This window comes from Phocoena sinus, chromosome 13, assembly GCF_008692025.1.
Source record: "Phocoena sinus isolate mPhoSin1 chromosome 13, mPhoSin1.pri, whole genome shotgun sequence".
Lineage (NCBI taxonomy): Eukaryota > Metazoa > Chordata > Mammalia > Artiodactyla > Phocoenidae > Phocoena > Phocoena sinus.
In genome coordinates, this window is record NC_045775.1 from 80,795,810 (window position 1) to 80,819,655 (window position 23,846).

General features: G+C 44.0%; 1 protein-coding gene across 1 annotated transcript in view; it reads left to right on the forward strand.

The window, feature by feature from the left end:
- The window catches only part of ZNF2 (zinc finger protein 2), a 30,909-nt gene extending 12,986 nt beyond the window's left edge, over positions 1-17,923 (forward strand). Inside the window, exons 7-12 of the mRNA XM_032652266.1 lie at positions 160-1,160; positions 6,725-7,016; positions 7,831-7,919; positions 11,088-11,190; positions 11,698-11,784; positions 14,007-17,923. Of these exons, the coding sequence (XP_032508157.1) occupies positions 160-1,160; positions 6,725-7,016; positions 7,831-7,919; positions 11,088-11,190; positions 11,698-11,784; positions 14,007-15,274 (2,840 nt within the window). The 3' untranslated portion in view covers positions 15,275-17,923. The remainder of the gene's footprint in view (positions 1-159; positions 1,161-6,724; positions 7,017-7,830; positions 7,920-11,087; positions 11,191-11,697; positions 11,785-14,006) is intronic.
- The last annotated feature ends 5,923 nt before the right edge of the window (positions 17,924-23,846 follow it).

Here is a 23,846-nt window from a genome sequence, read left to right on the forward strand (position 1 = left end):
CCAAGTCTTGGTTTCTCCCTAGAGTGTAACACTTTCTGGGAGCAAGCAATGCGGTGACTGTACATGACTTTTCAGATTTATCATAGCATCTCTCCTCTCTGCTGTAACATTTCCTAGCCCAAGAAAGAAACATGCATCTGTGTTTTCTGTCCATTCCAGACTGGGAGACTAAGCCTGAGATTCAAGGTGCTTCAGAAGAAGAAAAATCAGAAAGAACATTGAGGGAAAAGCTTGGAATGAAAGGTCCTTCATCTCCTAAATTTGAAGTTCATGTAGTGGATGGTGGGTTGGGAACAGAGAAGGAAAGCCCTGCAGTGGAGGCCTGCAAGAAATCCCTTTCTCAGGAGGAAAGGTTGCAGCATGGGGCAACCCCTCCCAAGAAAATTCTCACTAAAGAGAGAGACCAGGAATGCAGTGACTGTGGGAAGACCTTTTTTGACCACTCCTCCCTTATTCGCCATCAGAGGACTCACACTGGAGAGAAGCCCTATGACTGTCCTGAGTGCGGGAAAGCCTTCAGTCACAGGAGCAGCCTCAGTAGACATCTGATGTCGCACACTGGGGAGAGCCCCTACGAGTGCAATGCCTGTGGGAAAGCCTTTTTCGACCGTTCATCCCTAACTGTACATCAGCGAATTCATACTGGAGAGAAGCCCTTTAAATGCAATGAGTGTGGAAAAGCCTTCTTTGACCGCTCGTCTCTTACTCGACACCAGAGAATTCATACTGGAGAAAGTCCTTATGAATGTAATCAGTGTGGGAAAGCCTTTAGCCAGAAAAGTATTCTTACTCGACATCAGCTAATCCATACGGGCAGGAAGCCGTATGAATGTAACGAGTGTGGGAAAGCCTTCTATGGTGTCTCATCACTGAATAGACATCAGAAAGCCCACGCTGGAGAGCCTCGCTATCAGTGCAGCGAGTGCGGGAAAGCTTTCTTTGACCGCTCCTCCCTTACTCAACATCAGAAGATTCACACCGGAGACAAGCCATATGAATGCAGCGAATGTGGAAAAGCCTTTAGCCAGAGGTGCCGGCTTACGCGACACCAGAGGGTTCATACAGGAGAGAAGCCCTTTGAATGCAGCGTGTGTGGGAAGGTTTTCAGTTCCAAATCATCAGTTATTCAACATCAAAGGCGTTATGCCAAACAGGGAATAGACTGAGTTGAGCAAAAGCTTTAGTTAAAGGACCTCCATGCAAACTCAAGATAGGTCTTCCCCAACTTAAATCCATCTCCCAGTCATTGCACCTATTCTGGCTACTACTCTCCTTACCTGCCTCTGTTACCACAGTGTTTGAAGGAACATTCTCTACCCACTGTGTTATAGAGCTGTTGTGGGATGCCAGAAATTAGGATGTAACTCTTTAGAGTCAACATTTTGCAGAGGTTTGTCAGACGATAGGGACAAACGTTAGGAGGCCATCCTCAGACACACCTCTCGTCCTAGGCCCCAGGTATCACTACACTTTAAATAACTGGAGGCCACAGAAGGAGGGGAAGGCACACTAATGTCAGAGCAATACTGTTGTTTCCAGAACAGTTCTTTATAGCCGTTAGTCCCTCTCTCTTGGAGACTTTTTGGGCACTGACCTTGTTCTGTTGTGTCCCAGCTTCTAGATCTCTTAATACTACTACTAGTAGCTAGCACTTATTGAGCGCTTATTATGGGGCAAGCACTCAGCTGAGAGTTTTGCAAGGAGTAGATTATTTTCTTCTCTCACTAACCCTCTGAAGTAGGTACTGTTACTACCCACATATTACAGATGAGCAAACTGAAGTTTAGAGGAGTTAAATAACTTGCCCAATATGACAGCTAGTAAAAGGTGAAGCCAGGTCTTGAATACAGGTCTCCCTTCAAAGTCTGTTCTCTTTACCATAATGCTATAAGGTTTGTTTTATAATTTATGTACATGTATTATTTCCTCAACCAGGTTGTAAGCACTCGGGGTTGTGACTTATATGTCTTTGTATCTCACACAGTGCCTTGCAAATAATAGGTGCTCAATAAATAGTTATCTGATTTAATGACTCTTTGACTTACCAAGTTCTATTTAAAACACCTCTTAGATTCACATCCTTTCTCTGAATTTCACAGTCTAGCCTGTACCTTTATCATCTCAGGCTCCCATTACTGCAGTAGACACTCCTTGATTCGAATTCTTTCCTCTTCATTATTGAGGAGAGAGATGTTAAGCTATGGGGCAATAAGTGAACCCCAAATAAAGATTCATTTCTCACATAAACTCAGATATGAGTCTGTCTTCCTTCATCTTCATCATTTAGAACATGTTGCCTCCAAGGTCATCATGGAAGAGAAAGCTGGGGGGTATGCTGGGATATTTTTCAGGGCCATCACTTCTGTTTATATCTCATAAACCAGATCCCAGCACCAAGATACTAGGAAAGTCAACAGGCACCTCAACATTTGGTTAATATAAACAGCCTCTGTCACAAGTTACATTTTTCATATTACTGTTAGGCCGGTCTTTCCAAATGATCCCTTCCTGCCCATCATTGCCTTACTCAAGACCTAAAATAGCTCCCTGTTTAATGAAAACGTCTCTGAATATTTAAGGTCTGGCATGAGGTGATCCCACATTGCTAAACTTGAAATCTCGACTCCCAAAGCCCTGCTATTCCCTGGACCCAGTCCTATATTTTTATTTTATTGACAGTCAGGCACCAGGCAGCTTTGACTCTAGGCTCTGCATTCCCTTTCTATTTGCTTAAGGTGAAGCCCAGAAGAGGACTTGATTCTGAAAGGCTGTCTGGAACTTACCTCGCCCTGCATGAATCCCAGTGGACCAACGTGCATTTCTCCCTGGGAGTAAAAGTCTGATTCAAGAAGCTGGAATTCCAAACAGACCCTTCCCTAATCTACCCACAACCCTATTGATCCACCTTTCTTAAAGCAGATAAGCGGCAGGAAGACTTTTCACATGTGGACTCTCAAAGTAACTTGAGGAAAAACAGAGTGCAGAATCTACTGAAGTGGATGATATCATTATTTAATAATGTCAAGTACAAAATAAAAGAAACTACTGACAGACTTTTGGCTGATGACTGTCTCTGAGAGTTCTGAATCTTTAATTTATTGCCTAGTTAAAAGTAAATTGAATGTCGGGTATTCCCCTAAGATACTCTGCCATTGTCAGCAAGATGAGACTAGAATGGACTTTTGAGTAAAGTGGTAATCGAAACAGAGTGGGGACATAAAGTCAGCAGTTCTCCCTTTGTTCCTTTCTAAAATTTGGTGATCTGCAGAGCATTTTTAAAAGGTACTGTTCCATCTCCTAAAAATTCTGAGGAAAGGGCCATTTTACCTCTCGATAAGGTATGGAGTAGTGGAGGTCTTAAATTTTGAGGTTTTAGCTTCACTGAATGGCCATTAGTAGGGTGAAATCTTCGAATCAGAAATTGGACAAACTGGAAGTATGCCAGCATTCTTTTTTTTAATCTATCTTTTTTTTTTTTTTTGGCTGCAGCACTTGGGATCTCGTTCCCTGACCAAGGATCGAACCTGGGCCCCTGCATTGGGAGCACAGAGTCTTACCCACTGGACCACCAGGGAAGTCCCTATGCCAACATTCTTTAAGATACAAGTCAAAATACTTTAAAAGGGATTTCAAAAAAATGAAATAATCTCTCTGATGCTTAAATAAGCCCTATCTAAGTTTAAGAGAATTAAACACTTAGCACAAAAATTAATAGAAGCACACCATGAATCAACACTTTAAAGAAAAGGATAAGCAATGCTAGGGAACTTTGAGATGAAGACAATATGGTAAATAGAGAAAACCGGTGCACTGAAGCCTGGGACAGAGAATTGGTGGGACTACTAATCCCAGAAATTTATCTCACCCCCAGGCCTGTGCTTCTAAGAATAAATTAACCCTCAAGTCTCACATAAATAAGACAGAGGTGAGGAGGAGCTGGGGAGCAAGGCTACTGGGTGCCGGTCAGTAGATAACTTTTTTTTTTTTTTTAATTTTGGCTGCACCGGGTCTTCGTTGCGGCACACGGGATCTTTGTTGCGACATGCAAACTCTCAGTTGCGGCATGCGTGTGGGATCTAGTGTCCCGACCAGAGATTGAACCCAGGCCCCCTGCATTGGGAGCGCAAAATCTTAGCCACTGGACCACCGGGGAAGTCCCTAGATAACATACTGATAAAGCCAGAATCATGATTCCTTAGTAAGTCCAAGAGAAAGCTGGCTGTGGATGTCAAGTTCCTAAGTGATCTGTCTTATCGAGGTGGGACTTCTGCGGTAAAAAGGCAGAAAGTAGTTGAAGTACCCATGTTGAGGTGATGGGGATCCTGGTGAGAGTCTTCCTTGACTATGCATTAACAAGAGCCTGAATGTACAGGGGAAATGTATGTATCAGCTTATACTGATAGTAGAAGTGTGAAGATCATATGGCACCAATGTGAGAGACAAGAACCCAAATCTGGCCCTGGAAAACTGCAGTACCTTTCCCCTCCAGGACCGTTAAATATGAAATCAACTTGAAGAGACTCTAAGCCCTATACCCGAGTCCAGGAATTTTAGATCAGTGCTGCCCAACAGGAATATAATGGCATATTTTAAATATTAAAATGAAACAGCAAAAGCTAATTTTAATATTTCATTTCAATCAATATTTGAATTTCATTCAAATATTTTAAAAACTTCAAAATAGAGTCAATATAAAAAGCATTGAGATAGATACTACATTTTTTAAAAACTAAGTCTTCAAGTACTTTATTCTTACAACACATCTCAAATTCGGACTAGCCCCATTTCAGGAGCTCAGTAGCCACTCTGGGCAACTGCTATTGTATTGTATAGCACAGTTTTGCAAAATCATCAGGGGCTGTTAGAGGTAAAAGGTAAGGGATTACTTATATCATTGGAGACGTTAGAGGGATGCCTGCTCCTGGCCACGTGGCAAGCACTGTGTACCTGCAGAAAGCAGTCTTCCGCTTCCAGTAGGACAAATATCTGGGTGGGGTCCAGGCTGGGGAAACCTGTTGTCACTGTCCCTCAGACACATTTTTCAACAGCTCTCAAAACAGCTGTTCTGATCTCTATGTGCCTGCCTCCTTTGTTCCGAGTTCGATCAAAACTCAAGTGGGGGGCTTCCCTGGTGGCGCAGTGGTTGAGAGTCCGCCTGCCGATGCAGGGGACACGGGTTCGTGCCCCGGTGTGGGAGGATCCCACATGCCGCGGAGCGGCTGGGCCCGTGAGCCATGGCCACTGAGCCTGCGCGTCCGGAGCCTGTTGCTCCGCAACGGGAGAGGCCACAACAGTGAGAGGCCCGCGTACCGCAAAAAAAAAAAAAAAACTCAAGTGGGGAAAAGATGTTACTTGATGAACCTCTAACAACCCAATGAGGATATGGAGGAGGACGTATCCAAGGTTGCTAGTTAGGGAAAGTTAAAAGATACTTCATGTGATCATGTATTTTATCTCTTTCTGAGCAGGATATTAGAATCCATTTATTATGATTCTGGAGGGAGGAGGAAGCTCTATTAGAATGGCAAAGCATGAATGGGTGCTGGCAATGGACACTCCAAAACTGTAAATATAAAACAGTGAGGGGGCTTCCCTGGTGGCGCAGTGGTTGAGAGTCCGCCTGCCGATGCAGGGGACACGGGTTCGTGCCCCGGTCCGGGAAGATCCCACATGCCGCCGAGCGGCTGGGCCCGTGAGCCATGGCTGCTGAGCCTGCGCATCCGGAGCCTGTGCTCTGCAACAGGAGAGGCCACAACACTGAGACGCCCGCGTACTGCAAAAAAAAAAAAGAATCACTTTGCTCTCATCCCCCCCGGCAAGAGGCAGGGATGATGAGGAATGTCATTTTTACTCCAGGCAGCCTTAAGCCTAGCTAAAAGTTGGGGATTCTATTAGAGAAAGGACAAACAGACGTTGTGGTTTATACCCAAGCAGGGACAGTTAGGTACTTTGATTTTCATTCTTGGGAACTTGAGCTGGATAGAAAATTGGCCACTTTATTGTGGGAAGGAAGGTGAGAACATGCACCAGCCTGAAGATAACCCCACTCCCAGCTGACGTTTCCTAGAGCTCCTTGGGAGTTTGAAAGACTTTCATGTTCCAGGCACCTTAAGGTCAGCGGTATCAACTATTAACTAATAGCTTCTTGGGGACCGGACTGAGGTGCTTTCCGGGACTGAGATTCTGCTTTTCAGTATTTCGAGGTGTTGCATGGAATAAACATCCCTGGTTACTTGAGGTAATCTCTGCCCCCCGACAGTGGGTCGTGGAGGCGCAGTACAGGGGAAGCGACGTGGTGGGGTGAACATCCTTGGAACGCGGGCGCCTTCCCTCCGAGGGAGCAGAGCAGCCAGGGAGGAATCCTGGGTGGGTAGCGGGGCGCCGCCCTCTGCCAGTTACAGTTGGCTGGGAGTGAATTTCCCTCTCGAGGCGGGGTTTGGCGCGGCCGAACACGTCCTCCGGGGTTGGAGCCCAGAGTACACACTGAGGAAGGGGCGGCCCCTGGAGCGTCCAGGAAAGAGCTCTCCGAGAGGCCGAGCGCTCCTAAACACCCGGCACAGCCGCGCGCCATCGCAGAGATGCAGGGCCGGGGGCAAAGGTGGTCCCGCGGGGTCCTCTGGGAAGCGTCCTCCGGTGACGCGCCGCCGCGCGCTGCGGAGGATTCTGGGAGTTGTAGTTCATTAGCGAGTTCGGGCTGGCGCGACTCGGCCCGGCCGGTTTCTAGATACCTTTGTCGCGAGCCGGGCCTCCACAGCGTTGTTCGCGAGGTCGAGCTTGGGCTCCAAGAGGGCTGAGCGCGTGTCCTTCGGAGTCTGAGTGGCCGGAAGGAGGGCGGTGGAGGGCCTCCGGGTGGAGGACACCGGGCTGCCCAGCTGTAGGGTCGCGCGCGTGTTCCCGGGCCTCGGGGTGGACTAGAGCTGTGGACCCCCGGCCCCTAGTGCGTTCGTCGCGCCATTTTCCCACGGTCGTCACTTGCGCCGGCGGGGAGGAAGTCGCCATGGAGCCTAAGGACAGAGGTGAGAATTTCAGAAGGATGCCGCCTGCTGGAGAGAAAAAATGAGAAAGGCTGCCCTCTGGCTGGGGCAAGCTCTGGAAGGACAAGCATCACATCTTCTCTGGGAGAGAGCCCATTCCTACCAGCTGGTCTCATGTTGGGGTTTAAGGGGAGCCCGCTACCTACATTGTCCTGCTGGTCTTTAGGATGATGTATACCTCCTTTGCCACCCCCCCCCACCAAATCACCATATCTGACAATTTGGCTTTTGATAATGACTTTCTTTTGTTCTCACAGGAACCTCGTAAGGCGGTTATGGAGGAAGGAGACTATCAAATAGACCCATTTGGCAGATGGGGAAAGTGAGGATTCGAGAAGTCACAAGATTTATTTAGAGTACTTGGATTTTTTTCCCCACAGGCCCATTGCTCTTCTGAGAAAGCCAGTTTTGTATATGAAAAGCCAATGTTCAAAAAGAATTTAACTAGTCTTTCATCCTGTGAGCCTGGAATAGAGCAGGAGTGACTCATTGAGGCACGGATTGACACACCGAGACTTTGAGATTATTTTGACGATACTCAGCAGATGAGAAATGGAAATATGTATTTAAGTGTCCAGGATCTCGTAGCAGAGTTCTACTGGAGTTTAAGGGTAGAGGAGCATAGGAGGAACCTGAGGCAGCCATGGTCATGGCTGTCTTGTATAAGAGATGTTGTGGGATTGTCCCTTGGTTCCCTGTGTTGACTCTTCTCAGGTGACAAGTAGTTGTGTGTGGCAGTTTCTGTGAGTGTACTGCAAGCAAGAGTAATCACTGGGGCTCCCATTTCCACTTCTAGGGTCACTTTCTGAGAATTCAGACCTTCCCCATGCTGGAAACCCAAAAGAAAATGGCCTGACCTCTGTGCTGCTGACCCCTGCATACCAGGTGGGTTTAAATTTCTTCTTTTTTTTCTGTTCTCAGAACATGAATATGGTTTCTAGCATTGTTATGGACTTGCTCAGCCGTGGTCCCTAGACCGCTGGCTTCATCCTAATAAAATAATGAGCAGTGAACCTGATAGTAAATGCTCCTCACATGGACAGAACTTTCCCTCCTGGCATCACTTCTCTATCCACTTAGTGCTAGATGCACACTTACAAGCTCTTCAGTGCTGTAATTGGCCTCCTGGCGAGATGCAAAGGAATAAAAGCCAGTTGCCTCTGCCTTGTGAAGTTTACTGAGGAAATAAGATACAGATAAATAAAATAGTTAAACAGCAAGAAGAAATATATATATATATATTTTTTTAATAGAGAAATTACTAGTACAGACAAGTCATAAAAGGCCTTAGAAGAGGTTTTCCATCCCCTAGAGTATTTGGGGGTAAAATGCTGGGATGAAAGCTGCATTTTGGAAGACAAGAGAGAGTAGGTAGTTGGAAAATAGAATATAGGAATATTCCAAGAGAGAGAACAGCTTTGAGAAAAGTCTCCAAGTGATGAGAGAGTCAGAGGTCTTCAGGGAGAATGTGTGTCACTGTGGACTGAGCTGGAGTGTGATGAGGGAAGTGGAGGCGTGTTGTAGCCAGACCTCAGGAAAAATCCACACAGGATCTTATTCCAAAGGCAGAGGAGGCCCCATGAAAGTTTTTAGAGGCCCAGCAAGACGAAACATGCCGTGAATGATTGGAGAGAGAAGATTAGTCAAGATACTTCTGTAGGATCTGGTCTAGGATACTGGGAGAATGGCAGACCCCGTGGTAAAGGCATCGGGACTGCCTGTCAAGCTCAGACCTGCCTCACAGCATCCAGGTGCTAACAGTGCATGCAAAACGCTAGGAAGAAACACCAGTACTGATTCTGGTCTGAATTGGTAGATCTCTTTCAGAGGGAAGAGGAGAGAGAGTCGGTAGCATCTGCTGGACAGTAGATGTGGTCTACCTGTGCCCTCAAGCACAGTGTGATTGGTCTACCTGTGCCCTCAAGCACAGTGTGATTGGTCTACCTGTGCCCTCAAGCACAGTGTGATTGGTCTACCTGTGCCCTCAAGCCCCCCGCATACTCACGCTGAGCAGCAGCTCCTTAAATGAGTTTGATTGCTGAGGTTTTCTCAGAGCTAAAGTCTGAAAGGAACTGCTAGGTAGTCTGTTACTGCTGCGTTGTTTGTAAAGAAAAGAGACTGTACAAATTACATGGCTTGTGTTGAGCAGTCCTGAGGCATGTGGCCTTAAGGGACCGTAACTTAAATAAGAAGGGAAGTTATTTCATAGTTCAAGTGTTAGAAGAAGATTTAAATTATTTTGAGCAAGGGATTTTCAAAGTAAGTTCTCTTAACTTTGTGTCATTATGTGAATTATTTTACCAGTTGGTTTTGGAGGATATGTACACATATATACGTGTGTGTGTATACATATAACATGTATATGTGTATATACATATATATTCAGGGGCTATGGCAAAAGCGGTGTTTCAAAGAAAGCCATGACTCGTTCATTTGCTAGCATCCCAGGGACTGGTCTGTTTCAATGTGACTCCATTACATTGAAGTTGTATAGAAAAAATTTTTAATAGAGTTAGAAAAATTATTAGACATTTGTTTTATCAGCAGTAAACAGATTCAGCTCTAGATTCAAAGGAGCATTACCCACCCTGCGCACTCTCCCTACATTTTAGTAGACGGTCTAAACTTTGTGCCTGTCATCTAGGTCAAGGTAAGGTAAAGTAAACACTCCTGTAATGTTTTCAATGTTTGAAACACTTCTGTTCCCGTCCCACCTCTGTTCCCAGGCACACTTTTATAGAACACCCCATTTAAACTTAATTCTTGTTTCTATTAATTCTTGTTCAAGTGTTTCACCTTCTTTTAATTCTTTGACAAATATTCACCGTGTTCCTGCTCTGTGCCAAAGACTAGGGTTGCTTCTCTGGGAAAAATTAAACCTGGCCTCTGCTCTCTTCGAGGTTAGCTTCTAATGGGACAGACAGACGTTAATCACAAAGTCCCCTTGCTGTGTGCGTAATCCAAGAGGAGGGAAGGAACATGGTGCTACCACCCAGAGAATCAGGGAAGGCTTCCCTGAGGAGGTAACCCCTGAGCTGAGATCCGAAGTGTGAGTAGGATTTAAATAGCTGAAAGGATGGGGAAAGGGGGGAACATTCAGGGACAGAAAGCAGTATGTGTAAAGGGGCAGAAGGGAGGGAGTATGACGTACATTTCAGGCAGCCAAAGGGCAGCCGGCAGCTGGAGCACAGAGAATGCAGGAGAAGCAGTGTATGATGGGGTAGAGAGGAGATGGTGGAGGTGGGGGGAGAGTGGTCAGACTGACTGGGGAGAAATGGCAAGAACACTTTCGGAACTCTGATAATTTGGGCTTGAAATCTGGTTTGTTTGTTTGTTTTTGCGGTACGCGGGCCTCTCACTGCTGTGGCCTCTCCCGCTGAGGAGCACAGGCTCTGGACGCGCAGGTTCAGCGGCCATGGCTCACGGGCCCAGCCGCTCCGCGGCATGTGGGATCTTCCCGGACCGGGCCACGAACCCGTGTCCCCTGCATTGGCAGGCAGACGCTCAACCACTGCGCCACCAGGGAAGCCCTTGAAATACTGTTTTACAAATCTATATACTGTGGCATGTGTAGCAAACACCTTAATTTTTAGAAAATATATTGGACTGATTTTATTCTCAAAGGAACACAAGAGAGAAAAATAATTCATATTTCTTGAATCTCTTGTATTTTAAAAACATACCATAAAGAAAATACTTAATTCATAATTATATTTTCTCCACTTTCCCATATCTAAATAGTAAGGATTTCTGTAGTTCTATAATTTAACTTTTCACCACGTAAACTAGTAACTTGGTACCTTCAGATTTTACCCTGCAGGTGTTCTTTCCCACTTGCAGGTTACATGCGATTCTGATGCGTGGAGGTAAGGAGCGAGTCTGTGACTCCAGATACACCAGAGAATCTTAGTATTGGAAGGGATGGTAGAGGTCGTTTTGTCTAACCTTCATGTCCTTCCTGTCTTTCTCCTCTTATGCCGTCTATTTGAGTCCTTCCCAGAGGCTTCTGGAAGGATGTCCCTTGGTGAGCACTTGATGTGTTCGGTTTTTCAGGAGTCGATGATCAGGGATATGGCTGAGGCTCTCACCCAGTGGGGGCAGCTGAACACTCCTCAAGGAGATGTGCCTGAGAAGCATAGGAATCTGGTCTTGCTGGGTAAGCATCACCCCGGCCCCCACCCAGTGTGGGAATTTACCCAGTGTGGTACCTTTGCTTCCTCAGTTCCTAGGAGCTCTGACGTTCTTAGATTCAAAGATTCTTAATCCCTTTGTAAAGTCTGATGCAGGCAATTTCTTCTTTTTGTTTCTGGATATAAGTTTAAACCTTCTGGAGTCAGAAGTGGACACCTTTATATTGTAATTGCCTAGGCGGTAGCGTCCTTCTTCCCTACTCCCTGACCAAGGATGTTGAGACAAAGTTCTAATAAAAACACCTCTTAAGAGAAGGGTGCTTATTCTTTTAATAGGGAGAGGTAAAAACAAGTGATTCAATTATTCTGAACTCAAATAGACCCCATGTCAATCTTCCTACCTTCTTCTGAGCACTGTTGAGGGAGAAATCCAGAACCGACCTTTCTCTCTCTTATACTGACTGTCTTTTCTAACGACCAAGGAGCTAACACTGAGCTCTTTACCAGACTCCTTTTTCTTTCCCCACAAACAGGGCTTCCAATTTCCAAGCCTGATGTAATCTCTCAGTTAGAGTGTGGGGAGGAGCTGGAGAGAGAAGTCTCAAAAGCAACTAGTCCAGGTGAGTGATTTTTGGAAACAGTGAACGTAAAACCCAGATGGTCAGTGGGAAAAGCATCTTTGCAATGCTTGTGGAGGAGCCTTTCCAGATTTCACTAGACCCATGGAAAGCTTGAAGTGAAGTGCCTTTCTCCTGGGCCATACTCCAGCTCTGTGTATGCTGACCTGTTATAGAGCCATAATTTTATTTTTTAGAAAGTCAGTACTTTCCACCCTTTCAAACCAATTCTTTTTCCCAAATAAGGTGAAATGAAGTCAACATTTTAATGTTTGTTAATAATTTGTTTGGGTGCAAGACTCTAAACCAGGTTTTTTATTTTATTTATTTATTTATTTATTTATATTTATTTTTTTTGCGTTACGTGGGCCTCTCACTGTTGTAGCCTCTCCCGTTGCGGAGCACAGGCTCCGGACGCGCAGGCTCAGCGGCCATGGCTCACGGGCCCAGCCGCTCCGCGGCATGTGGGATCCTCCCGGACCGGGGCACGAACCCGCGTCCCCTGCATCGGCAGGCGGACTCCCAACCACTGCGCCACCAGGGAAGCCCCAGGTTTTTTCATATATGTTATTTTATCTCTGCAGGATAACATGACTTTTTGTCTCAGAACAATGACTATAAATTGATCTCTGAGTCGTCCCTTGCCTTCTTCTCTAAGTGGAGGTAGCATAGCATAGTGGTTAAGAGTGCAGACTTTGGAACCACTCTTCCTGGGTTCAAAGCCAATCTGAACTACTTACTAGCTCTGTGAGCTTTAACAGATTGATTATTCTTTCTGTGACTCAAATTCCCCAACTGTAAAATGTGGGTAATGATAGCACTTAACTCATAGGGTTGTTGTGAGGATCAAATGAAATAATCCAAGGGAATGCTTAGAACAGTACGTGGCTATGTGCTAAGCAAATGATAGCTAATGATTAAGTCCTGCTAACTTTTCTTTTGAAAGATGTCATGGATTTGAGCCTATCACTTTTATCAAACTGGATACTGCAATAGACCACCAGCTAATTATACTTTCTTTAGCTTTTAATTATAATTTCTTATCCTTGTCTAATTAGGCAGCATAATACTGCCAGATTTCCCACAGTGAGTTGTTTACTCTGCCAGTTCTCTATTCCTCTACCTGCCTTCAAGACCTACCTGCCTAGTCATTTTATCTTCTCTGTTCAACTTGAACCCTTAACACGAGACAGGCAAGTCTCTGACTATCCTCCGCTAACCATGTGTTTTCTGCAAATGTTTGGGGCTTCAGTTCTTCCACTCCCTTAGCTAAAAGTCCACTTGCCTTTAAGCTGTTTCTACCTATTTATCCTTACAATCCTAGCCACTTCCTTGATTATGATACGTCATTGAGAAAGTTATATCGTATTGATTTATTTCATGTAGAGTCATGGTTGGAATGGATAGTAATGACCATTTAAGCCTAGAATATTTAAAAATTTCTAACAGTGCAGGTTTTTCCCCCAAACTCTTCCTAAGAAGCCTGGAATTTGGGGACAGGTGTCCTGACAGGTTGGGGACCAATCTGAGCATGTGGGGATTTGACCTTCCCCGCCCCACACACTACTTATTTTTTTGTAAAGGTTGGTTCTGTTTTGCTGTTTCCAATTTGTTCGGTGTGGCGCGATCAGAGATGATCATTTGCTTTTTAATTACTAATTGAATTTGTAGATCTGAACTACCTTGAATGCTAGCTGCTAGGATTTGTGTCTCACCTTGAGACAGTGGAACCAACAGAGATTTTTGTGTAAGAGGTATGCTTTTAAAAGGTTAGTCTGCCAGCAGTGATTGGGACATATTGGAACAAGAAAAGATTGGTGGTAAGATCAGCTATTGATGGACATTCTCAGGGCATGATGCTCTGGTGAGGTGGTGACAGTGGGCAATCCATGGGAGTCCATCATTTTCTGATCCCAGTCCAGTCTCCACCAGACCCTGTTTCTTATCTGCTATTTCCCCCATCACCTCTGTTTAGTCTTGTTCTGTTATTCTTTCTCATTTCCTCCCCTGCTGGATACAGGAATGTTGAGCACTTCTTTGCCCTGTCATCTTTCTTTTCTCATGCTCTCTCAAGGTTGCAGGGCTATTTTTGAGAACTTACAAGTTCCTCTGTCCCCTGTAAGCATTTTTTGTTTGTTTCATTATTTTCCTACCACAGCAATTATTTTTCTCTCAGTGTAGGAAATGATACATTGTATTTTTGTTTCTTTCACACTGGGATACAGGACTGGAATGCAAGGAGCTAACTCCAGAGCAGGACATTTCTGAAGAAGAATTAGCCCCTGTTAACACTGGGGTGTTAATAGAGAGATTTCCAAAGGAAAGTTCCAGTGAATGTGAGGATTCTTTAGAGAGTCAGCAGGAAAACCATGAGAAACATTTAATACAAGAGGTTGTCCCTCAGAAGAAACCTTCTGGGGAGAGAAGTTACCAGTGTGATGGATTTGGAAGAAATTTTAGTCGGAGGACATTCCTTGTTCAGCAGCAAGGAGAGCGACGACACAATTGTGATTCATTTAAAAAGAACTTGAAACAAAATTCAGATCTAATGAAACATGAGAAAATTTGTGCAGAAAAGAAGCCTTGGAAGTGTAATGAGTGTGAAAAGGCCTTTAGTTACTACTCAGCTTTTGTCTTACATCAGAGAATTCACACAGGAGAAAAACCCTACGAATGTAATGAATGTGGTAAAGCCTTTAGTCAGAGCATACACCTTACTCTACACCAGAGAATTCATACGGGAGAGAAACCTTACAAATGTCACGAATGTGGGAAAGCCTTCAGTCACCGCTCAGCCCTTATTCGGCATCATATAATCCATACTGGGGAGAAACCCTATGAATGCAATGCGTGTGGGAAGGCCTTTAATCAGAGTTCATACCTCACTCAACATCAGCGAATTCATACTGGAGAGAAACCTTATGAGTGTAATGAATGTGGAAAGGCCTTCAGCCAAAGCACATTCCTTACCCAGCATCAGGTCATTCACACTGGAGAAAAACCCTATAAGTGTAATGAATGTAGGAAAGCTTTTAGTGATCGTTCAGGCCTTATTCAGCACCAGAGAACTCATACTGGGGAGAGGCCTTATGAGTGTAATGAATGTGGGAAAGCCTTTGGCTACTGTTCAGCCCTGACTCAACACCAGAGAACTCACACTGGGGAGAAACCCTACAAATGCAATGATTGTGCCAAAGCCTTCAGTGACCGCTCAGCCCTTATTCGTCATCAGAGAACACACACTGGAGAGAAACCTTACAAGTGTAAGGATTGTGGAAAAGCTTTCAGCCAGAGCTCATCTCTTACAAAGCATCAGAAAACTCACACTGGAGAAAAACCTTATAAGTGTAAGGAATGTGGAAAAGCTTTCAGCCAGAGTTCATCCCTTTCTCAACATCAGAAAACTCATTCTGGAGGGAAAACCAAGGAATATGGAAAAGCCTTTAGTGAGCATTCAGCCTTTGGCCAGCAAAAGAGAATTCATACTGGTTAAAGGTCCTGTACATGTAGTATGTTCAGAACATATTTATTGAACAATTACTATACATGCTGTGAGGGCTACAAAGGAATTTAAGACTGTGTTACAAAAAAAAGATCTAATTGAGAAGTCATTGTTGATATGGGACATAGCTTATTTAGAGTGTGAAAGAAGGGTTTTACATTTTTTTAAGTAACAGAGGAAGTTGTGTATTTCCCTGGGGAGAGAGGGAAATTATTTCCAACACCCTAATGTGTATGTAAGCTACCAAATCCTTGCGAGAGAAATAGGGTGTGCCATGATGGAAAGAAGCCATCTTGGCTGGGGTAGGTGGTCTCATAATGCTAAGGAGATGAAGTTTTGAAGGGATAAATGGTCCTTTTAGGCAAATTGCAAGGGTGGAAATAAGAGGTTGGCAATTCACAATGAACCTGTACGGGGTTGAGAGTGGTGGTGGAAGGGACGTTGTCCTTGGTCTTAAATACCAGAGCACTTAGGAGGTGGATAGAAAGTATAGACAAAAAGAGCTGGGGGATGAACTCAAATGTTGATTGAGATAACTACTCAAATGAGTACCAAGAACCAGGAAAAATATCAGTCAGGCTTGTTAGTTAGTCACAAAATTTCCATCTTGAAGCCAAGGAATATTGGCCTGGCAAGTCCACTTCTGCACTTTTGGTCTTTTAGACAATGTTCATTGAGAAGTTACCTACTAAGAATCACAACTCCAAGGGTCAAGGCTGACAGCCTAGAAAGGGAGATTACAGAAGGGACCTCTGATGCTTTCAGTCTGTTTTAAGGTGAGTTACCTGAGAATGTGCATATTTATAAAAATTTGCCTCAGTTGTATGTAGTTTGTACCCTAGGCTTTTTCATACCATCGTTTAATTGACCTGTAGACCTGAACTGACGCGGCATATTAGGTGGTAAACAACTTGAAAACACTAGAAACACCTTTCATCATTTTACTCTTAAATAGAGGCAGGTGATATCTTTATATTTGTTTTTTTTTCACTGAAACTTTGAAGATTATTTTTGCAAACATTTTGAGTACTGTGTTTTTAGTGGTTACAAGTTCGACTGTGATGTCTTAGTGTGCATTTCTTTCAGTTTATCCTGCTTTCTGTGCTTCTTGAGGCTGTAGGTGTGTGTCTTTTGCCAGATTTGGGGGATTCTCAGCCACCATTTCTTTGAATACATCTTCAGCCTCCACCCCCACCCCTTCTAACAAATGTTAGATCTGTAGTCTCACAGGTTCCTGAGACTCTGTTTACTTACTTTTTGGTACGTTTTTATCTTAGTCTGCATGGGTTGCCATAGCAAAGTGCCATAGCTTGGGTGACTCAAACAACAGAAATTAATTTCTCACAGTTTTGGAGGCTGGAAGTCCAAGATCAAGGTGTTGGCCTTGGTCTCTGATGAGGGCTCTCTTCCTGGCTTGCAGATGGCTGCCTTCTTACTGTGTCCTCATATGGCCTTTTCTTGGTGCCTGAGCATGGAAGGAGAGAAAAAAAAACGCTTGCTCTCTTCCTTTTGTAAAACCACCAGTCCTGTCCGATTAGGAATCCAGCCTTATGACCTCATGTAGCCTTAATTTACTCTGAAAAACCCTATCTCCAAATACAGTCTCATTGGAAGTTAGCACTTCAACATATGAATTTTGGTGGGATACAATTCAGTCCATAGCATTTCAGTCCCTGGCCCCCCAAATTCATGTTTTCACATGCAAAAATATATCCACTCCCTCCCAACAACCCCCAAAGTCTTAACTTATTGCAGCATCAACTCTAAAGTCAAGTTCAAAGTCTCACCTAAATATCACATAAATGAGATATGGGTGAGACTTGAAGTATCATTCATCCTGAGGCAAAATTCATGTCCAGCTGTGAACCTGTGACACCAGATAGGTGATGTGCTTCCAAAATTCGATTGTGGGGCAGCATAAGATAGACATTCTCACTCCAAAAAGGAGAAATAGGAAAGAAGGAAGGGGTGATGGATCCCAAGCAATCCCAAAACCTAGCAAAGCAAGCTCCATGAGATCTTCAGGTGAGGATAAACCTCTCTGGCTTTGTGTCCCACCTTCCAGACCTGCTCGTGCAGCCATCCTGCTGCCAAGCTCTGCTGGGCAACTCTGCCTCCAAGCTGTGGCTGGAGGCTGTCTGGCCTGTTGAAACCAAGGTGATGTCCCCACCCTTTGAAACTGAGGAGGCAGCCTCAAGATCTCTGAGTCGACTTCAGAGTCATTCTTCCCTTTCTTGAAGCACGGCACATAAGCTCTATTGTCTGGCCCTATAGGATCTAAGAAGTCCAACAGCCTTCCTTCATTTGTCTGGTTTTTCTATCCCCTTTAGTCCCAGCTGGCTGTGTTTCTGCTGGTATAGTCCCATTTCTATCCCTGGCTTCTGCTGAGATGGCTGATTAAATCTACAAGTCACACCCATGATCTCTTTATCAAATGGTTGCTCAGCCTCACCCTTAGTGTTCTCTTCAGAACAAGTTTTCTCGTGTTTTGCAACATGGATAGAATTTACCAAACCTCCAAGTTCTAGTTCCTTTTGGGTTAACAATTCCTTTTTCATTCATCTCTCTCCTCTCGAATATTTTTTTACTTGGCTGGGTTGGGTCTTCGTTGTTGCACACAGGCTTTCTCTAGTTGTGGCGAGTGGGGGCTATTCTTCGTTGCGGTGCGTGGGCTACTCATTGTGGTGGCTTCTCTTGTTGCTGAGCGTGGGCTCTAGATGCGTGGGCTTCAGTAGTTGTGGCGCATGGGCTCAGGAGTTGTGGCACACGGGCTTAGTTGTTCTGCGGCATGTGGGATCTTCCTGGACCAGGGCTCAAACCAGTGTCCCCTGCACTGGCAGGCGGATTCTTAACCACTGCGCCACCAGGGAAGTCCCTCTCCTCTCGAATTTTGCTCTGATCAGTAAGGAGGACCCAAGCCGTGCCTTCAATACTTTGCTTGGAAATCTCCTATGTTGAACATCCAGTTTCATTGCTCACACGTTCTACATTCCACAGAACACTGGAACACAGTGCAGTGAAGTTCTTTGCCACTTTACAACAAGAATTGCCTTTCTTCCCGTTTCCAATGATGTGTTCCTCATTTCTGATGTCTGAGACCTCACCAGAATGGTCTTTAATACCCATATTTCTAGGAGACACCTCAAAACTCTTCCAGCCTCTTTCCGTAACCCAGTTCCAAAGCTACTTACACATTCTTAGGTATTTGTTAGAGCAGCATCCCTCTTCTAGGTACCAAAACCTGTCTTAATCTGTTTGGGTTCCAAACCAAAATACAGGCAGACCTTGTTTTATTGTGTTTCATTTTATTTGCGCTTTGCAGGTATTGTGGGATTTTTTTTTGTTTTTTGTTTTCCAAATGTAAGGTTTGTGGCAACCTGGTGTTGAGCAACTCTATTGGAGCCATTTTTCCAACAGCATTTTCTCAGTTCGTGTCTCTGTCATATTTTGGTAATTCTCTCAATATTTCAAGCTTTTTCATTATTATTATATGTGTTACGGTGATCTGTGAACAGTGGTCTTTGATGTTACTAGTATGATTCGCTGAAAGTTAGCATCTTTTAGCAATAAAGTTTTTTTTTTTTTTTTTTTTTTTGCGGTACGCGGGCCTCTCACTGTTGTGGCCGCTCCCATTGCGGAGCACAGGCTCCAGACACGCAGGCTCAGCGGCCATGGCTCACGGACCCAGCCGCTCCGCGGCATGTGGGATCTTCCCAGACCGGGGCACAAACCCATGTCCCCTGCATCGGCAGGCGGACTCTCAACCACTGCGCCACCAGGGAAGCCTGCAATAAAGTATTTTAAAATCGAGGTACGTACTTGTTTTTTAGACATAATACCACTGCATGCTCGATAGACTACAGTATAAAGATAACTTTTATATGCACTGGGAAACCAAAAAACAGTATGTGACCCACTGTTGCGATATTCACTTTATTGTGGCTTTCTGGAACTGAACGCACAATATCTCTGAGGTGTGCCTGTACCATAGGCTGGGTGGCTCAAACAGAGATTTAATTCTCACAGCTCTGGAGCTGGGAAGGCTAAGATGATTTGGTTTCAAGGGGCCAGCAGATTTGGTTTCTGGTAGGAGGTCTCTTCCTGGCTTGCAGGTGGCCACCTTCTTGCTGTGTTTTCACGGCCTTCCCTCAGTGCATGGGTGTGGAGAGAGAGAATTCTTTCCCCCTCTTCTTAGAAGTCTACCAGTCTTATCACATTAAGACCCCATACTTATAACCTCATTTAACCTAATTACCTTCTAAAAGCCCCATCTCTAAATACAGTCATATTGGGGGTTAGGGCTTCAACATATAAATTCACGGGACACAGTTCAGTCCATAGCAATTTTCTCTTTGTTGTTCAGATTGGGCATTTTCTATTGTTCTGTCTTCAAGTTCACTGTTTCCTCTGTCCCTTCCATTCTACTATTTGAGCCCATTATTGGGTTTTATATCAGTTATTGTGTTTTTCACTTGCATTTGATTCTCTATTCTGTTTCTCTGCTGAGACTTCTATTTTTTAAATTTGTGTCAGGTGTGTTTGTTATTGCTCACCGAGGCATTGTTATAATGACTGTTTTAAAATCCTTGTCAGGTAATTCTCACATCTGTGCCATGTCAGTGTGGGCATCTGTGGATCATCTCACTCAGGTTGAGATTTTCCTGGTTCTTTGTGTGATGAGTGATTTTCCGTTGAAATCTGGACATTTTGAGTATTATGAGGCCCTGACTCTCTTTGGAGCTTCCGTCTGGGCAGCCTTCCTCTGACACTGCTCTGGTGGAAAGGGTTGGGGGGACACTGCCTTATGACTATAAGTTGGTGTTGGAAGTCCTGGTCCATCATTGGCCTCTGTTGATAAGTGGGACAGGGATCCTCAGTACTGCTGGGCTGGGGGTGCGGAGGAGTTCCAGCTCCCCACGTGGCCTCCACTGATACCACACCAATAAGGAAGGGGAGAGACGTCTTGTCTCTGGGTAGGGTTGGAAGCCTAGTCTCCCCAGAGGGTCCCCGATGACACTGCTGAGGTGGGATGGGGGAGGGGTTGGCTTTGACAATCCTGTCCCCCACTTGACCTTCTCTGACACCACTCAGGGTGCGGCAGATGGGGCATTGAGGAGCCTCATTACAGCCTGTGAGGGTGGATATGTAGGCTCCCCACTTGGCCTTTGTTGGTTGTGGATAAGAGCACAGTGTTTTTCCATGGTCTCTGGCCAGAGTAGGGTGGTTCTTGTCTAAAAGTTTTCTGTCTTGCTAAGCTGCTCTTTTTTCCTAGTCCTTTGGCTAGAAAGAGCAGACTTTTCTTGGGCTTTTTTTTTTGGTCTGTGCTTCTTGTTGTTTCTGGATTTCCTGCTTCTTCAGAACCCAGTCTGGGACAAATGAAGCAAAAAGAAAACCCAAGGAGCCCTGCGTTGTTCTTCAGGTCCAGAGGTCCCCAGCCTGTCTGTATTCTCTCCACCTTCCAGAATCTTATGTTGTTTTCTATAGAACGTGCAGGGGTTTTAGCTATACTTAGAGAAATAGGGGAAATCACCACTCCATCTTTCCCATGACATCCTCCATCTGACACTGAAATGGCAGGTCAAGTTGCATCAAAGGTTTGTAGCTTACACCGGGCATTTGTAACCAAGTAAGGACCAAGAGGAATGCTCACTTGTTCCCCAGAGATACATTCCCTAGTTGGAAGGTAGAAACTATCAGGCTGCAAGCGTCATCTAGCTTTGAGGGAACTATAGTTTTTAAGTTGAGGAAATACCAGCATTTAATTGTAGTTTACAAATTCAAGAAGGAAGAATAGATATGACTAAGAATATAAACTATGAGGTTAAGCATTTTTATTTGTATCTTTGCTCCAAGAACATGTGAGGACCACTGGAGAATTAGATTCAGAATTGTGTGTTTTTTTCCTATTATGTATTATCTATGTGTGGATATCACAGAGAACCAACAAAATAAAGAAGGAAAATAATTGGGATTTGGGACAAATCACGTCATCCTTTTAAATCTGTTTCCTCGTTTATATATATTTTAAAATGTCATACCTCCTTGAGAGTGGCTAGATTAGGTAGATAATGGGTGCAGAGTGATTTGTAAGCTATCAAGTGCTGTATGACTATTAGGTATTGGTATAGCTGTTTATATGACCTGCCATCATGTAAGCTTTATGATGGTGTAGCCCAATAAAATGATGATGAATATAACATGTGTCTTTTAATCTTTTATTTTAAAAAGTTTTTTTTAATGAACAGTAGTAAAATCTGCATCTTTTGAGATGATTGTATGGTTTTCTGTAATCTGTTAATGTGGTAAATTACATTGATAAATTTTCTAATGTTAAGGAACACTTGCATTCCTGGGATTTACACAACTTAATGATTTTCCCTACCCTTGGAAGAGTTTGTGCTCCTTGAATGTTTAGTTACGTTCACCTGTTAAACTGGGATTATTGTTGTATAGTGTGTGTTTTGACTGGTTTTAGGGGATATTCAGATTTTCTATCTCTTCTTGAATTTTTTTAAGTTAGGCTTTTCTAAAAGTTTTCTTTTTTGCCATTAAGTTGTTCAAATATTTTTATTTTATTTAAAATCCCTGTTTTATCTGTAGTTATGTTCTCTTTTTCATTCCTGGAATTGCTTATTTGTATCCTCTTCTTTTCTCTTGATTGTGTTTCCAGAGGTTTGTCAGTTTTACTACTCCAAAAAAAATCCTGGCTTTTGGGCATTTTATAAAATCAACTTTATTAAAGTATACTTTTAGATAAATAAATTCACCCATTTAAAGTGTCCAATGAGTTTGATAAATATAATACCTGTTTACCCACCAAACGTGTGTGTGTGTGTTTATAGTATGGTTTTTCCCTTCTCTCTTTCCTCCTTTAATCTCATTGACCCAACTAAAATAACCCAACTATTAGTTTCATTGATTTTTTTCTATTGTTTATTCTCTATTTTATTTATTTCTGCTCTAATCTTTATTAGTTTCTTCCTTCTGCTAACTTTAGTCTTCTTTCTTTCTTTTTTTTTTTTTTTGTGGTACGTGGGCCTCTCACTGTTGTGGCCTCTCCCGTTGCGGAGCACAGGCTCCGGACGCACAGACTCAGCGGCCATGGCTCACGGGCCTAGCCGCTCCGCAGCATGTGGGATCTTCCCGGACCAGGGCATGAACCCGTGTCCCCTGTATCGGCAGGTGGACTCTCAACCACTGCGCCACCAGGGAAGCCCCAGTTCTTTTTTTTTAAAGATTTTTCTGATGTGGACCATTTTTAAAGTCTTTATTGAATTTGTTACAATATTGCTTCTGTTTTATGTTTTGGTGTTTTTTCTGATTTCGTTTTTGGTTTTTTATTTGGCCGCAAGGCATGTGGGATCTTAGCTCTCCAACCAGGGATTGAACCCACACCCCCTGCATTGGAAGGTGAAGTCTTAACCACTGGACCGCCAGGGAAGTCCCTAGTTTGTTCTTCTTTTACTGCTTCCTTGAGGTATAAAGTTAGGTTGTTGATTTGAGTTCTTTTTTAGTGTAGGTATCTACTACTATAAACTTCCCTTTTGGTACTGCTTTTGCTGCAAACTGTAAGTTTTAGTATGTTGTATTTTCATTTGTCTCAATATTTTTTTTTTTTTTTTTTTTTTTTTGCCGTACGCGGGCCTCTCACTGTTGTGGCCTCTCCTGTTGCGGAGCACAGGCTCCGGACGCACAGGTTCAGCGGCCGTGGCTCACGGGCCCAGCCGCTCCGTGGCATGTGGGATCCTCCCGGCCCGGGGCACGAACCCGTGTTCCCTGCATCGGCAGGTGGGCTCTCAACCACTGCGCCACCAGGGAAGCCCCAAGATTTTTTTTTTTTTATCAAGATATTTTTTAAGTTCCTTGTGATTTCTTCTTTGACCCATTTGTCGTTCAAGAGTGTGTTGTTTAATTTCCACATATGTGTGAATTTTCCAGTTTTCCTTTTGCTATTCATTTCTAGTTTCATTCCACTGTGGTCAAAAAAGACACTTAATGTGATTTCAATCTTCTTAAAAATTTTAAGACTTGTTTCGTGACCTAAAATGTGATTTATTGTGGAGAATGTTCCATATGCACTTGAGAAGGGAATGTAAATCTCTGAGTTTATCCTTTTCTTTTACCACTTTGTCCAACAACATCAGGAGTAACCAGCCAACTTTATTTGTTTGTTTTTGTGTTGTCAGTCTCAGCCTATAATGATGCTATTGGCTAGAAGTGCCTGAGGTACTCACCTAGGCCCATACTACTTGTAGTGAGCCCGGAGCCAGTGTTGTGGCTGGACCAGCCCTTGTGTTTCTTGTTATGACTGCAAGATGCACTTCAGCAACAACCATCAGAGTACTTTGAAAAAAAGATTTATTACTCACAGGTCGTAGAGGGCACCTGGCAGGCCCAAGGGCTATACAGCATGGTCAGGGGTAGAAAGAGAGAGAGTGTGGACCTGGGACTCTGCCTTTATTGGGGTCTGAGGGTTTCACAGTTTTATTCTTTATTTGTGAATTTAAAACATAAGAGCATGAATTAGTGCAGGGGAAGAGAAAAGCAGGGTCACTGGAGTAGT